Source organism: Pseudophryne corroboree, chromosome 7 (genome assembly GCF_028390025.1).
Source record: "Pseudophryne corroboree isolate aPseCor3 chromosome 7, aPseCor3.hap2, whole genome shotgun sequence".
Lineage (NCBI taxonomy): Eukaryota > Metazoa > Chordata > Amphibia > Anura > Myobatrachidae > Pseudophryne > Pseudophryne corroboree.
This window is the reverse complement of record NC_086450.1, coordinates 392,500,824-392,517,238: the sequence shown is the minus strand read 5'-3', so window position 1 is coordinate 392,517,238 and position 16,415 is coordinate 392,500,824. Positions and strand designations below refer to the sequence as shown.

Below are 16,415 nucleotides of genomic sequence, written 5' to 3'. Positions count from 1 at the left end.
TGTTCCCATTTATCCAACCCATCAGGCGTACCTGACAATTGCGGTACAGGATTGTCATTACCAATTTCAGGGTAATTGGCGGAAATAATGGTTCTCCTACGCAAGCAAGGAGTCACAATTATCCCATACTTGGACGATCTCCTAATAAGGGCGAGATCAAAAGAGCAGTAGTTCAACAGCGTGTCACTTTCGCTGAAGGTGTCACAGCAACACGGCTGGATTCTCAATTTCCCGAGGTCCCAGTTGGTTCCTATAACTCGTCCGCCCTTCTTGGGTATGATTCTGATACAGACCAGAAATGGGTTTACCTTCAGATAGAGAAGTCCCAGGAACTCATGACTCTAGTCAGAGACCTATTGAAACCAAGACAGGTGTCAGTGCATCACTGCATTTGAGTCCTGGGAAAAACATTCCCTTAGGCAGGTTCCATGCGAGGACTTCAAATGGGACCTACTGGACAAGTGGTCCGGGTCACATCTACAGATTCATCAGTTGATCACCCTATCCCCCAGGGCCAGGGTATCTCTCCTGTGGTGGCTGCAGAGTGCTCACCTTCTAGAGGGCCGCAGATTCGGCATTCAGGACTGGATCCTGGTGACCACGGACGCGAGCCTCCGAGGCTGGGGAGCGGTCACACAGGGAAGAAATTTCCAAGATCTTTTGGTCAAGTCAAGAGACTTGTCTTCACATCAACATATTGGAACTAAGGGCCATATAAAACGCCCTTTGTCAAGCGGAGACCTTTCTTCGCGACCAACCAGTTCTGATCCAGTCAGACAACGTCACCGCAGTAGCTCATGTAAACCGCCAAGGCGGCACAAGGAGCAGAGTGGCGATGGCGGAAGCCACCAGAATTCTTCGCTGGGCGGAGAATCATGTAAGAGCACTGTCAACAGTGTTCATTCCGGAAGTGAACAACTGGGAAGCAGACTTCCTCACCAGACATTAGTCCTGGAGAGTGGAGACTTCATCAGGAAGTCTTCGCACAGATTGCAGTTCGGTGGGGACTGCCACAGATAGACATGATGGCGTCCCGCCTCAACAAAAAGCTGCAGAGTTATTGCACCTGGTCAAGAGACCCTCAGGCAGTAGCGGTAGACGCCCTAGGGACACCGTGGGTGTTCCAGTCAGTCTATGTATTTCCTCCTCTTCCTCTCATACCCAAAGGTTGAGAATAATAAGAAAAAGGAGGAGTGAGAACAATCCTCATTGTTCCAGATTGGCCACGAAGGATCTGGTATCCGGATCTGCAGGAAATGCTTACAGAAGATCCGTGGCCTCTTCCTCTAAGGCAGGACCTGTTGCAACTGGGCCCATGTCTGTTCCAAGACTTACCGCTGCTGCGTTTGACGGCATGGCGGTTGAACGCCGGATCCTAGCGGAAAAAGGCATTCCGGATGAGGTCATTCCTAAGCTGATAAAGGCTAGGAAGGACGTGACATCTAAACATTATCACCGTATATGGCGAAAATATGTTTCTTGGTGTGAGGCCAGGAATGCTCCTACGGAAGAATTCCATCTGGGCTGTTTCCTTCACTTCCTACAAACTGGAGTGAATTTGGGCCTAAAACTTAGGCTCCATTAAGGTTCAGATTTCGGCCCTATCCATTTTCTTTCAAAAAGAATTGGATTCTCTCCCAGAAGTTCAGTCTTTTGTGAAGGGAGTGCTGCATTTTCAGCCTCCTTTTGTACCTCTGGTGGAGCCCTGGGACCTTAACGTGGTGTTAAGTTTCCTTAAGTCACACTGGTTTGAACCACCTAAAACGGTAGAGTTAAAATATCTCACTTGGAAGGTGGTCATGTTATTAGCCTTGGCTTCGGCTAGGCAAGTGTCGGAATTGGCGGCTTTGTCTCATAAAAGCCCCTATCTGGTTTTCCATGTCGATAGAGCGGAGTTGCGGACACGTCCTCAATTCCTGCCTAAGGTGGTATAATCCTTTCATATGAACCAGCCTATTGTGGTGCCTGTGGCTACGCGTGACTTGGAGGACTCCAAGTCCCTGGATGTGGTCAGGGCTTTGAAAATTTACGTAGCCAGAACGGCTAGAGTCAGAAAAACAGAATCACTGTTTGACCTGTATGCTGCCAACAAGCTTGGCGCTCCTGCTTCAAAGCAGACTATTGCCCGCTGGATTGGTAACACCATTCAGCAGGCTCATTCTACGGCTGGATTGCCGTTGCCTAAATCGGTTAGGACCCATACCACTAGGAAGGTGGGCTCTTTTTGGGCGGCTGCCCGAGGGGTCTCGGCATTACAGTTGTGCCGAGCTGCTACTTGGTCGGGTTCAAACACCTTTGCAAAATTCTATAAGTTTGATACCCTGGCTGAGCAGGGCCTCATGTTTGCTCATTTGGTGCTGCAGAGTCATCCGCACTCTCCCGCCCGTTTGGGAGCTTTGGTATAATCCCCATGGTCCTTACGGAGTCCCCAGCATCCTCTAGGACGTTAGAAAATTTTTTTTTTTAAACCTACCGGTAATTCTTTTTCTCGTAGTCCGTAGAGGATGCTGGGCGCCCGTTCCAAGTACGGACTTCTTCTGCAATACTTGTATATAGTTATTGCTTCAATAAGGGTTATGTTATAGTTGCATCGGTCCTGAACTGATGCTATGTAGTTTCATACTGTTAACTGGGTAGTTTATCACAAGTTATACGGTGTGATTGGTGTGGCTGGTATGAATCTTGCCCTTGGATTAACAAAATCCTTTCCTCGTACTGTCCGTCTCCTCTGGGCACAGTTTCTCTAACTGAGGTCTGGAGGAGGGGCATAGAGGGAGGAGCCAGTGCACACCCAGGTCTAAAGACTTTCTTAAAGTGCCCATGTCTCCTGCGGAGCCCGTCTATCCCCGTGGTCCTTACGGAGTCCCCAGCATCCTCTACGGACTACGAGAAAAAGATTTACCGGTAGGTTTAAAATCTTATTTTTTTTTTACCTCAGAATTCTACACACAATACCCCACAATGACAATGTGAATTTTTTTTTTTTGTGCAAATTTATTAAAAATAAAAAAACTTGCATACATACTACTTCCCCTGCATTCCTATTTGACCTATAATGTAACCTCCTTTGGGATAGTGTTCTTTGATACTATTGAATTTTTCTAATACCTTATTGATTTACTGTTGTTTGATATGTCTGATCAATCTTTTATGTTGACTGTCTTTGGTTATGTGTAAAGTGCAGATGTCCAATAAAATGCTTTTGAAAAAAAAAAAAAAAAGAGATCACCTGTACATAAGTATTCACAGCCTTTGGCATGAAGCTCATAATTGAGTTCAGGTGCATTCTGTTTCCACTGATCATCCTTGATATGTTCCTACAGCTTAATTGGAGTCCACCTGTGGTAAATTCAGTTGATTGGACATGATTTGGAAAGACACACGCCAGTCTATATAAGGTCCTACACTTTACAGTGCATGTTTGAGCACAAACCAAGCATGAAGTCTAAGGAATTGTCTGTAGACCTCTAAGACAGGATTGCCTTGAGGCACAAATCTGGGGAAGGGTACAGAAAAATATCTGCTGCTTTTGAGGGTTCCAATGAGCACAGTGGCCTCCATAATCTGTAAATGGAAGAAGTTCGGAACCACCAGGACTCTTCCTAGAGCTGGCTGGCTGTCTAAACTGAGCAATCGGGGGAGAAGGGCCCTAGTCATGGAGGTGACGAAGAACCCGATGGTCACCTTGTCAGAGCTACAGCATTCCTCTGTGGAGAGAGGAGAACCTTCCAGAAGGACAACCATCTCTGCAGCAATCCACCAATCAGGCCTGTATGGTAGAGTGGCCAAAAAGAAGCCACTCCTTAGTAAAAAGCACATGGCCGGCCGCCTGGAGTTTGCCAAAATGCCCCTGAAGGACTCTCAGACCATGAGAAACAAAATTCTCTGGTCTAATGAGACAAAGCTTGAACTCTTTGGCATAAATGCCAGGCGTCATGTTTGGAAGAAACCAGGCTCATCACCTGGCCAATACCATCCCTACAGTGGCTTCAGGACAACTTTGTGAATGTCCTTGAGTGGCCCAGCCAGAGCCCAGACTTGAATCCGATTGAACATCTCTGGAGAGATCTGAAAATGGCTGTGCACCGACACTTCCCATCCAACCTCATGGAGCTTGAGAGGTGCTGCAAAGAGGAATGGTCGAAAATGCCCAAAGCTAGGTGTGCCAAGCTTGTGGCATCACATTCAAAAAGACTTGAGGCTGTAATTGCTGCCAAAAGTGCATCAACAAAGTATTGAGCAAAAGCTGTGAATACTTATGTACAAGTGATGTCTTAGTTTTTTATTTTTAATAAATTTGCAAAAATCTAAAAAAAAAACCTCTTTTTTTTCACGTTGTCATTATGGGGTATTGCGTGTAGAATTTTGAGGGGAAAAAATTAATTTATTCCATTTTGGAATAAGGCTGTAAGATACCAAAATGTGGAAAAAGTGAATCGCTGTGAATACTTTCCGGATACACTGTAAATTTACTGCACTAAGTTTCCAGAGCTGGCTGCTTTTTATCCATCAGCCTTTCCAACTTCCATGTCCACGTCCTGTCCCAGCTGGCTAGATCAGTAAATCACAGTATAAGTGTAGAAAGGATGAGCTGAAAATGACACCATGCAGTTGGGGGTCAAGGGTCGGCTGAACCGGAAAACCAGGAACTTGCAGAGGAAGTAGAGACAACGCTGTATCTCGTGTAGATGTTCTAAATTATATTATCCTACCAGAATTCCAAAGTGTTGAGGTTGGGAAAACGGGTTATAATGAAACTATGTCTGAGGTTATTGCTTGGAAAGCCAGTGCTAAACAGAAAGCACAATAGGAGTGTGCCTTTTGGGGTCTACTACTCCCTTGAATAAAAGTAAATTTTCCTATTTGTACAGATATATAATATTATCTCTATGCTCAGATCTACCTCTCCTCACTCATACTGTATCTCCAGCGGTCTCTCTGCTATTTCCTCCTGGATGTCCCAGCACTTTCTTAAACTTAACATGTCTAATACTGAGCATATTCTCTTTCCACCCTTCCAAATAACCTCCGCTCCCACAGTGTCATTATCTGTTGCCAGCACCACTATCTTCCTTAGCCCACAAGTACGCTTTCTTGGAATTATTCTTGACTCCTCCCTCTCCTTCAAACCACACATTCAGTACCTTTTGCAGTCCTGCCGTTTGCATGTCCGATACATCTCCAGTATCAAACCCTTTCTCACCCTGGAGGAAAATAAGATCCTCATACACTCACCTGTCATCGTCAGATTGGACTCCTGTGACCTCCTCTTATCTGACCTTTCTCTACTCCAGAGTGTCCTCCATGCTGCTGCCTGGCTCATCTTCCTCTGCAAATGTGCCTCCTCTCCACTACAAGCCCTACGCTGGCTCCCTTTTCCCTTCAGAACCCAAATTCAAGCTTCTCGCACTCGCAAAGCCCTCACCCAATCCTCTCCTTTTTACATATGTGACCATATCTCTCTTCACATTCCTATCCACCCACTTTGCTCCACAAATAAGTGCTGCCTATCCTTCCAACTGATTACTGCCTTCCACTCCTACCTCCAAGATTTTGCCTGTGCTATTCCTTACCTCTGGAACTCTCCCCCTCTCCCTATCACTGTCTACCTCTCTACAAACTTCAAAGGGTTCTCTCAAGAACAGCTTCTTTATCAAAGCCTTCCAGCTCTCAGCCTAACCCAGTGCTCCTTTCTCTGCCCCTCCCCTTTAAACTGTAAGCGCTCATGAGCAGGGCCCTCTTCCCTCATGTGCTTTTCCTTCACTCACCGAATACCATCATGTCCTCCCCACTGCCTGCAATTGCACCTAAGCCTTGGGTTCTGCCACCCTGCTACTTATTTGAGTACTTATTTGAGTATCATGACCGCTGATGCAGCAATGTTTATAAACCATATCCATGTCCTGCAGTGTTCTTTAATGTAAGACTTTTTTTTTCTTGTTTTGTTCGTTCTGCTTATGTACTTTATAAGGCGCTGCAGAGCCCTTTTGTAGCTTTATATAAATAAAGGATAATACAATAGAACCCCCGATTCCACTATTTAAGCCACATCTTTGCAGATGCTTTGCCGAATATAGGTGATTTATGGGAATGCACAAGTATAAAATCTTCCTGCCTGTTATAACTTAATGACAACCTCTGTTAATTAGTATTAACAAGCGTATCTTGTTTTGGCACAAAGTTAATGAAATCTATTAGAAATTATTTTGCGTTGAAGTTTCCAGCAATTCTCCATAAACTTATCATCAATTCTTTGTTTACAAATAGGCCTATCTACTTTTCTGTCTTTACTACAACTGTAATGGGGGAGAAAGGTGCAATAACATAAAATTCATTTACAATTCTTTTACACGCTGACTTATTTCCAGTAAGGAACATTCATTAGATTACTTATTAAAGTAAACTAATAACTCAGCTAACCAGGTTATTATCAGTGGCAGACAGTGAATTCTACTATAAATGTAAGAAATACATTGGGATTTAATAACCCCCGCTGTCAAAAGACTGTGTGTGTATGTATATGTGTGTATATCCAGTAGATGCACTCAGGTGGTCTTGAAGAAATGTGACTCAAGAGACAGCAGCTTTACATATAAATATTATAGAAATCCAGAGGTCTTAGTTACATGGATTTGCAAATATATGTTGTGTTCAGTCCTAGTGACTTAAAGTGGACCACCAGCTTCCCAAATTGTAGAGCTGAAGGGGTCTCACAACTCAGCCCAAACAGCTTCTGTCCGACAGTGAGAACATAAAAACTTCAATAAATTAACTGGACGGTGTCAGTTACATTGTTAAGTTCGATTAACAAACAGGAAGAAAAAGCAAAACCTTAAATACACAAATGTTCAGGCCACTGCGACTGCTAAGCGTGTGTGTGAAACCCCTATGAAATGCGTACACGTTGCGTAAGCACGCCGTCACGCTGTAAGCACAAAGTAGCTACACGTGCTGCGGGATACACTTTATAACCCCTAACAGGAAAGGAATGCGACACCAATTGTGTATGTAATGTTGTGGTCCAACGCAGCAACAAATATTTACTTAAAAGGGGGTACAACAGAAATACAAGAACACAAGAGAAAAGCTACAACCAATGGATACATACGTTTGTTCGCCTGCGCCACCAGGATCCGGTCCTCGGTCAATCTGGAAAGATGACCTTCAGAGAATGAGACTGGCCAGGAGGCTTGGCTTTTATACAGTAGTCCAAAGCATGAAACAAAGGAAACTGTAATCTCTTCATCCATAGGTCAAAGGGCTGGTTATTTACAGTACATGAGGGGTCATAGGTCGGTTTGAATAGGTGGGCGATGCCTGGTCCAGGTGCACTTAAAGATGTCCTCCACTGGGTTCCCGCCGAATATCAAAAGTACAGTAAATACAGTGTAATATTAATATTGTACTCTTGCGCATATCTATGTGCAGGAGCGTGCTACATTCTGCAAACTGCCATCGGAATATTGCCCTTGAAATACTGTACAGCTGGAACCAAACACCACCTCCTAACCTAATTCTGTCCCCTCATATCCTGTAAAGTTGAATCCCTCTGTTGTTATACCTCTGAAGCACTTGCTGGTGTGGCGTGTGTGGGCTATGTGTAACTTATGCACTATGTGAATTAAATATCAGATATGTCTTTGTGGCTATTCCATGCGAATGCGTATGCTACCGTATTTACTCATACCACGCGTTAATACGCAGGGCTTTGTGAGCCAATATATGTAACGTGCATGCATGCGCATGCACGGAGGCCACTCTGTGTGGTGTTTGCACGTGATGCATGTGGGTATAATATTTTCGACTTCAACAACATTTAATACCCTCTTCACTTACAGTTCTCTTCAATGTGGAATTTTGAATCCCATCATATGTTGCAGCCTTATCTCTGCTGTTATAATGGTCATTTTATAATTACAGTAATGATGACTTATAATGGTTTAAAGCAGGTAATTGTATAAATGACACTACTCAATTTGTTTAAACCACTGTGTTTGGAGAGCAGACAGAAACTTTGATCTCTGTGTATGTACAGTATATATTTTGTGCTTGGTTAATATTGCTGTTAAAAATCTACTCCAAGCTCTCAGCCGGTGAAGTGCCCCTGGCTGGCTGCATTACGGATATATGCTCAGTGATGATCTTACAGCTGTGCTGACATGACGTCTCCTTGCAGGATTGTTGAGCAGCTCTGAATGCAGAATGATGGAGGTCACCCAGGAGAGTCCTTTGATGCTGGCATACACCTTACAGGAATTATTGGGTCATGATACAGTGCAGGTAGAACTCATCCCAGAGAAGAAAGGCTTGTTCCTCAAACATGTGGAGTATGAGGTTTCCAGCCAGGTGAGATGACACCCTGGGCTTTGTATTAGATAACTGGAAGCTGTTATATTTGTGTTTTAATATAGTTAAGTGCAATCCAGCGAGTTGTATCTGTGGATGGCTTGTTATTTAGGGGGACATGTACTAAGCATTGATAAAAGTGGAGAAGTGAGCCAGTGGAGAAGTTGCCCATGGCAACCAATCAGCATTGACGTAACATTTATAATTTGCATACTATAAAAGTATACCAGAGCAGCTGATTGGTTGCCGTGGGCAACTTCTCCACTGGCTCACTTCTCCACTTTTATCACTGCTTAGTACATGTCCCCCTTAGTGTGTTGGTATACTTCCAGCTTCTGGTAAAAAAAACTATTCTGCTCAGGATAAGTGATTATTAGCAGTGATTTTTTCTGAGGGCATTTAAACAGCCCACATCAAAGGACTATTTTATTTTAGTTTTTGGGTAATGTTTTGATTTAGAACTAGTTTCAGAAACTAAGAAATTTGTGAAATCATTACAGAAATTAATCAAATAAGTGTCTGATTATTATTATTATAATATTAATTTGTGAAACACTGACAGTACTATAGGGCAGATTCCGTTAGCTGCGAGGATCCTTCAGAACCTCCTGCGATGTGCGGCAGAGCGTATTTCCGGTCACTAGGTTAGGTTAGCCCTTACTAATGTTTGGTTAGGGACAATGAGGCTCCTTCAGATGTGGTTGTTCTTGCAGCTGCCGTTGCTATCATTTGCCATACACATATGCTAATATGGGCAGCAGCTAACTTGAGCTTCTGCAGACGCTCAGGCTGAATTGCTTTCCAGGGACGCAGAGTGTTCTCCAGTAGCAAGTAACAGCGCAACTGCTAATTTATGCACGCCCAGAAAACATGTGTGAGCGGTTGTGACGCCTGCATTTACCCGACCCCTCCCTATTACCACCCCCAAATGCTGTCTTCCTGTCACAATTCCTCTGTGCGACAGCAATCGCAACTCACTCGTTGCGCGTGCACACTGCGGCTCAGACGCATGCGCAGTAAGATAACAACGACCGATGTGCGTTCAAAAGCTGCTTTGTGACCACGCCTGAATGAGCCTCAATATGTAAATAGTTGGTGGCACAGTGTTTAGCATTGCTACCTCGACGGGCCAGGGCCCTATCTGTGTGGAGTTTGTATGTCCCATTTGCCATGTCGGTTAATCAATTAATGAATGTGTTGGATAGATCATTTTTGACTATATGGGGTATATTTATTAAAGGTCCATTCTGTTAGATTTAAATCGATTTCAGATCGATTAAAATGGACCTTAATTGATGTTGGATTTCCAGGGCTAAACATACATTTACTAAAAGTTGTTTTTTTTTCGTTTTGTTTTTAATATTCATTTTTAAATGTGAGGAAATCTGTGTTGTTTTTGTTTGCTGGGTCAGAATCTTACACTTGGAATGATCCCTTTTTGGGGCTCATCTATAATGAAAGGGTTTTGGGGCTGTAGGATGCACCCTGGGGCATTTCCCATAAATTAAGTCTCCTGAATTGGAGTTTCTTATTTGTATGTAAATATAAACCTTTAAAATTTGCACTGAGCACCCAAGAATTGTGTAATGAAACATTTTAATTACGTGGCAGTTGATTGGTATTGTTACGGAATGTTACTTTTACCTGTCAACACCTGCCTCAAATTCCCTGAGTACCCATCTGGTTCATATGCATGGCCATGTTGGGTATCACTGTCATAACTTGACCCTAAATTCTTCCTTTAATATTGGAACCCACTTAGGAACTATTCTGCTGTAAGGTAAGAGGAACAATTATTTTTATCTGACAGCTGAAACGATCCAGACAACCCCCAATACACAATCATTGCTCCTGTATGGACGATAAATTAACTTAATGATAGAGGTGACATTAGTCGCACTGATCATGTTCACATTGTATTTGCACGACATTGTCACATTGGGACAACAGTCATTCCCAGATGCTGTGTATACACCGTGCAGTGATCATACTGACTCGCTGAGAATTGGCTGATCAGCCCGATTATTACGGCTTTTTACCTACCCTAAGATTTACAGGGATAATCTGAATATTTGTTTTAGAAATTGAGTTGTCCATTTTGTTTTAATTATTTTCCTTTGTCACTCTGCAGTTCTTTAAGTCTTCTGTGTACAGAAGATACAATGATTTTGTCATGTTCCAAGAGATGTTGTTGCAGAAGTATCCCTACCGTATGGTCCCAGCACTACCGCCAAAGAGAATGCTTGGAGGTAGGAAACTGTTGTTAAGCTTTTCCCAGGCACCATGCAGTGTTTGTGTTTAATGAGGTCTCTATGGTTTATGCCCATACTCACACTTTTACCTGTTTGTTATATATTTATTTCCTTTTTTTTTTTTTTTTTATGTGCTATTTATGTTCTGCAACACTTATGCAGTCTGATTCGTAAATCGCAAAGGAAGCAAAAGTGAAGCTCGATTTTCTGCAAAGTGTGCATGTGTAAGCATTCATAGTGTGATTGACAATGGCGGCCATCGGGAGAGGGGGAGGTTTGGCAGAATTTCGGGGGAGTGACCAGACTAACGGGCGGGGCTGTACTGTTTTCTGGGTGGCTTTGTGACCTCACACACAGCCACTCCGATGAAGAAGATGGCGGTAGACTGCCTGCATATGCAGGAGGGGGTCATCATTAATTCTGGACTCAGCGATGCAATTGTTTTGTGATCACATCGCTGGCCGCTAATTAGCATGCTGGGCGGCCTTGCCGTGCGCTGGCAGAATCTGCAATTTACTGAATAGGGTCCTCCTATATTTTGTGCCAGCCAATAAGATATTTGCTTTCATCTTCTGTCTTTATTAGAAAATCACACAACTTTATTAGTTGCAATGCCTTACAGCACATTTTTAAGTTTGTTCCTTTTGCATCATTGTTCGTAACTGTGAGCCAGTATGGCAAATTGATGATTCTATAGTGTTTGAAATGATAATTCACATAGATTTTTGTCTGTTTATTTTTTAGTTTGAATTAAATTGCCATTATACTTCTCTCCCTTTTTCTTATCTGTACATGTTACACTGGGCCTCTTCCGTCCCCCATGTCTGTATGCTGTGCTCAGCCTTCCACCCTTGCATTTCTAATTAAAATATGCTCAAGAAGAAGAAAATGAATTGGTCTTGTAGTGGCGCACTAACAGTCAAAATACTTATACGCATTTAAAATATAACTTTTATTTTCATCATCTTAAAAGGCCTGTAACTGTGAGATATTAAAACACCATAGACGAATGACAAGACAAAAAATTACATGTAATGTTAAAACCACACACTGGGCCTAATTCAGAGTTGATCACAGCAGCAGATTTGTTAGCAGTTGGGCAAAACCATGGGGGTCATTCCGACTTGATCGCTAGCTGCCGTTCGCTGCGTAGCGATCAGTGTAAAAAAATGGCTAATCTGCGCATGCGTATGCGCACGTGTGACGTACGGGTACAAAGAGCTTTGCGGTTTTGCACAGGTTCTAGTATTAACGTTTTCAGTCGCACTGCTGGCCGCAAGAAGATTGGCAGGAAGGGGGACATTTCTGGGTGTCAACTGACCGTTTTTCAGGGAGTGTTTGGAAAAACGCAGGCGTGCCAGGGAAAACGCAGGCGTGGCTGGGCGGGTGTGTGACGTCAAAAACCGTCCCTCCAACGTTAGAATCAACGCACACGAAGAGTAAGTCCATGGCTGGTCTTGTTTTGCGCAAAATATTTTTGCAGGCGCTCTGCTGCACAAGCGTTCGCACTTCTGCAAATCGAGAATACACTCCCCGGTGGGCGGCGACAATGCGTTTGCACGGCTGCTAAAAACTGCTAGTGAGCGATCAACTCGGAATGACACCCAATGTGAACTGCAGCTGGGGCAGATATAACATGTGCAGAGAGAGTTAGATTTGGGTGGGGTGTGTCAAACTGAAATCTAAATTGCAATGTAAAAATAAAGTAGCCAGTATTTACCCTGCACAGAAAAAAAATAACCCACCCAAATCTAACCCTGTCTGCACATGTTATATCTGCCCCCCCCCCTGCAGTGCACATGGGCCCTCATTCCGAGTTGTTCGCTCGCTAGCTGCTTTTAGCAGCATTGCACACGCTAGGCCGCCGCCCTCTGGGAGTGTATCTTAGTTTAGCAGAATAGCGAACGAAAGATTAGCAGAACTGCTACTAAATAATTCTTTGCAGTTTCTGAGCAGCTCCAGACCTACTCACAGATTGCGATCAGCTCGGTCCGTTTAGTTCCTGGTTTGATGTCACAAACACGCCCTGCGTTCGGCCAGCCACTCCCCCGTTTCTCCAGACACTCCCGCGTTTTTCCCTGACACGCCTGCGTTTTTTAGCACACTCCCGGAAAACGCTCAGTTACCACCCAGAAACGCCCGTTTCCTGTCAATCATTCACCGATCAGCAGTGCGACTGAAAAGCGTCGTTCAAACACCAGTAAATCTACTACGTTTTGTGTTAAATAACTTAGCGCATGCGCTCTGCGTACCATGCGCATGTGCAGTTAGCAACAAATCGCAGCATAGCGAAAATCGGCAACGAGCGAACAACTCTGAATGACCACCATGGTTTTGCCCAACTGCTAACAAATTTGCTGCTGTGATCAACTCTGAATTGTCTCCACTGTACTTTCATGTGTTAGCAATGTATTGGGGAAATAATCCTCCTCTGGGTACTATGACCTCCAATAATTTTGTAATGTTTTCTCTCAGGATGTAAAATGAGTACAATAAAGAGGATTATTCAGGTCTCTGTATGTTTTCTTATAATTGTACTTGGCCTAACCTCAGCATGCGGGAATGGTTGTTCTATATATTAGATCCAAAATTCCTAATCCCGGTATTCCTGGATTCAAAAAAAGTCACTAAATTCAATATATTAATAATTATCAACTAAAATTGCCAACACCGGTAACTTTATGAAAAAATGTGACTGCTGTAATAATAACAGAGCAACAAAGATTGGCAGCAGCAGCTTACTATAGCATAGGATCTGAAATACAACAGCTGTGGTAGAATAACCAGCTAAAAAATAGGGCCAATATGACCAACAGCAGAAAATAAGGACAGTTCATTTCCTATATGTGCCTAAAAATTCAATAATGAGATTAAAGACGGGAACACTAGCCAGCAGCTCTCAATTGCTGAGGTAGAACTAAAGCACCCATTGGGTACAACAATACCATCAGTGGCTTTTTTTGAATCCAGGAATACTGGGATTAGGAATTTTGGCTCTGGGGTATATTCAATTGAACTCGGATCCATTCCAACATTCACTTGTCGGAGTGGATCCGACCAGGACTATTCAATGCCATCTCAATTCGACTTTAAAAAGTCGAATTGAGATGCGGGAGCTGAGACGGGGGAGAGCAGTGCTGCAGCAGCGGCTCCAGCAAGTGTAGCCGGAGGATGTGTCACAGGCGCCACTCACGGCAGCGTCCACCCGGGTGGGTGGACGCTGCAGTGAGCGGCGGCTGTGACACATCTTCCAGCTACACTTGCTGGAGCCGTTGCTATAGCGCCGCTCTCCCCCGTCTCCTCCTCTCTCCCATCTCTACTCCCGCATCTCAATTCGACTGTTTTTTAAAGTGGAATTGAGGTGGTCGAAAAGGGGGCCAAAACCTGTCGGTTTTGGCCCCGTTTTCGACAGAAGCACGCGGATTGCCAGCTATTCTGCCGATCCACGTGCTTTTTCGACAAGTCGAATTCCCCGACTTTTCGAATAATTTGGGGTTATATTTAATAGGTCGGAACCCCTCCTGACCTAAGAAAAAAAAAAAAGTCGAAAACTGCTGTATTTTCAACAGACGGCAGCTTTCGATTTCAATTGAATATACCCCATAGAACAACCATTCCCGCATGCTGAGATTAGGCCAAGTACAATTATAAGAAAACATGCAGACACATGAATAATTCTCTTTATTGTACTCATTTTACATCCTGAGAGAATACATTACAAAATTATTGGAGGTCATAGTACCCAGAGGAGGATTATTTCCCCAATACATTGCTAACACATGAAAGTACAGTGTGTGGTTTTACCATTGCATGTAATTTGTCTTGTCATTTGTCTATGATGTTTTAATATCTCAGTTACAGGCCTTTTAAGATGAACATAAAAGTTATATTTTAAATGCGTATAAGTATTTTGACTATTAGTGCGCCACTACAAGACCAATTATTTTTCTTCTTCTTGAACATATTCTAGCATATTGGCAACGATAGAATTTGTGGCAGCACCCCCAGAGTTTGACTTGAGGTATTGTTATATGAGGTTTCTTTTGTGATTGAAGACCTAAAACTAGTGCAGTAGGTTTCCCATTTTCCCTTCCCCAATACAATTTCTAGTTAAAAGCCTTTAACTACTGCTTCACATGCTATTCTAGACTGCAGATCATCCACTCTGTGGCATCCATAAACCAGTGCTGAACCCCATAGACTATGTATCCTGATTCCTAACCCAGCACTCCTCAACCATGCACACTGGGTGAAGGCACGTCGCACAGCCCTAGTTATGGCCCTGTTATTAATACAGGGGGCAGTCAATTGCCCGCCTGTCAGGATCCCGGCGGTCAGGTTACCGACGCCGGAATTCCGACACCAGCTGAAATACCGGCGGTCTGAATCCTGACCGCCGGTTGGTTACCCCTCTTTGGTGGTGATCCATGCCACCACCAGGAGGGGAGTAGAACCCTGTGGCGACTGAAGGTCATCACTGGGCCCGAAGCGCGGCGAGTCTGCGAGGGGACACGCTGCGCTCGCTGCTGGGTTCCCGGCTGTCGGGCTCCTGGCATCGGTCTTCTGACCGCCGGGATCTCGTACTGATCCCATTAATACGATATGATACAAGAGTGACCCATGTAAGTAAGACTGTATATGTGCCCTCACACTCATGACTTATCTAAGCCATGGATGGGACTGTATTTTCTTTTTCTCTATCGTCCTAAGTGGATGCTGGGGTTCCTGAAAGGACCATGGGGAATAGCGGCTCCGCAGGAGACAGGGCACAAAAAGTAAAGCTTTTACAGGTCAGGTGGTGTGCACTGGCTCCTCCCCCTATGACCCTCCTCCAGACTCCAGTTAGATTTTTGTGCCCGGCCGAGAAGGGTGCAATTCTAGGTGGCTCTCATAAAGAGCTGCTTAGAGAAGTTTAGCTTAGGTTTTTTTATTTTACAGTGATTCCTGCTGGCAACAGGATCACTGCAACGAGGGACAGAGGGGAGAAGAAGTGAACTCACCTGCGTGCAGGATGGATTGGCTTCTTGGCTACTGGACATGAAGCTCCAGAGGGACGATCACAGGTACAGCCTGGATGGTCACCGGAGCCTCGCCGCCGGCCCCCTCGCAGATGCTGAAGCAAGAAGAGGTCCAGAATCGGCGGCTGAAGACTCCTGCAGTCTTCTAAAGGTAGCGCACAGCACTGCAGCTGTGCGCCATTTTCCTCTCAGCACACTTCACACGGCAGTCACTGAGGGTGCAGGGCGCTGGGGGGGGGCGCCCTGGGAGGCAAATGTAAACCTATATAAGGCTAAAAATACCTCACATATAGCCCCCAGAGGCTATATGGAGATATTTAACCCCTGCCTAAATACAATAAATAGCGGGAGACGAGCCCGCCGAAAAAGGGGCGGGGCCTATCTCCTCAGCACACAGCGCCATTTTCTCTCACAGAAAGGCTGGAGAGAAGGCTCCCAGGCTCTCCCCTGCACTGCACTACAGAAACAGGGTTTAAACAGAGAGGGGGGGCACTAAATTGGCGACATAAATATATTAAAGATGCTATAAGGGAGAAACACTTATATAAGGTTGTCCCTATGTAATTATAGCGTTTTTTTGGTGTGTGCTGGCAAACTCTCCCTCTGTCTCTCCAAAGGGCTAGTGGGGTCCTGTCCTCTGTCAGAGCATTCCCGGTGTGTGTGCTGTGTGTCGGTACGTGTGTGTCGACATGTATGAGGACGATGTTGGAGGAGACGGAGCAATTGCCTATGATGGTGATGTCACTCTCTAGGGAGTCGACACCGGTATGGATGGCTTATTTAGGGAATTACGTGAGAA

The 16,415-nt window shown here is 44.4% G+C and overlaps 1 protein-coding gene across 4 annotated transcripts in view; it reads left to right on the top strand.

Moving 5' to 3' along the window:
• Window positions 1–16,415, top strand: part of SNX8 (sorting nexin 8) — an 87,047-nt gene that overhangs the window by 31,693 nt on the left and 38,939 nt on the right. For all 4 annotated transcript variants that reach the window (XM_063934618.1, XM_063934617.1, XM_063934619.1 and 1 more), the window contains exons 2-3: window positions 8,177–8,346; window positions 10,478–10,595. In XM_063934618.1, coding sequence (XP_063790688.1) covers window positions 8,203–8,346; window positions 10,478–10,595 — 262 coding nt within the window. In that variant the 5' untranslated portion in view covers window positions 8,177–8,202. The remainder of the gene's footprint in view (window positions 1–8,176; window positions 8,347–10,477; window positions 10,596–16,415) is intronic.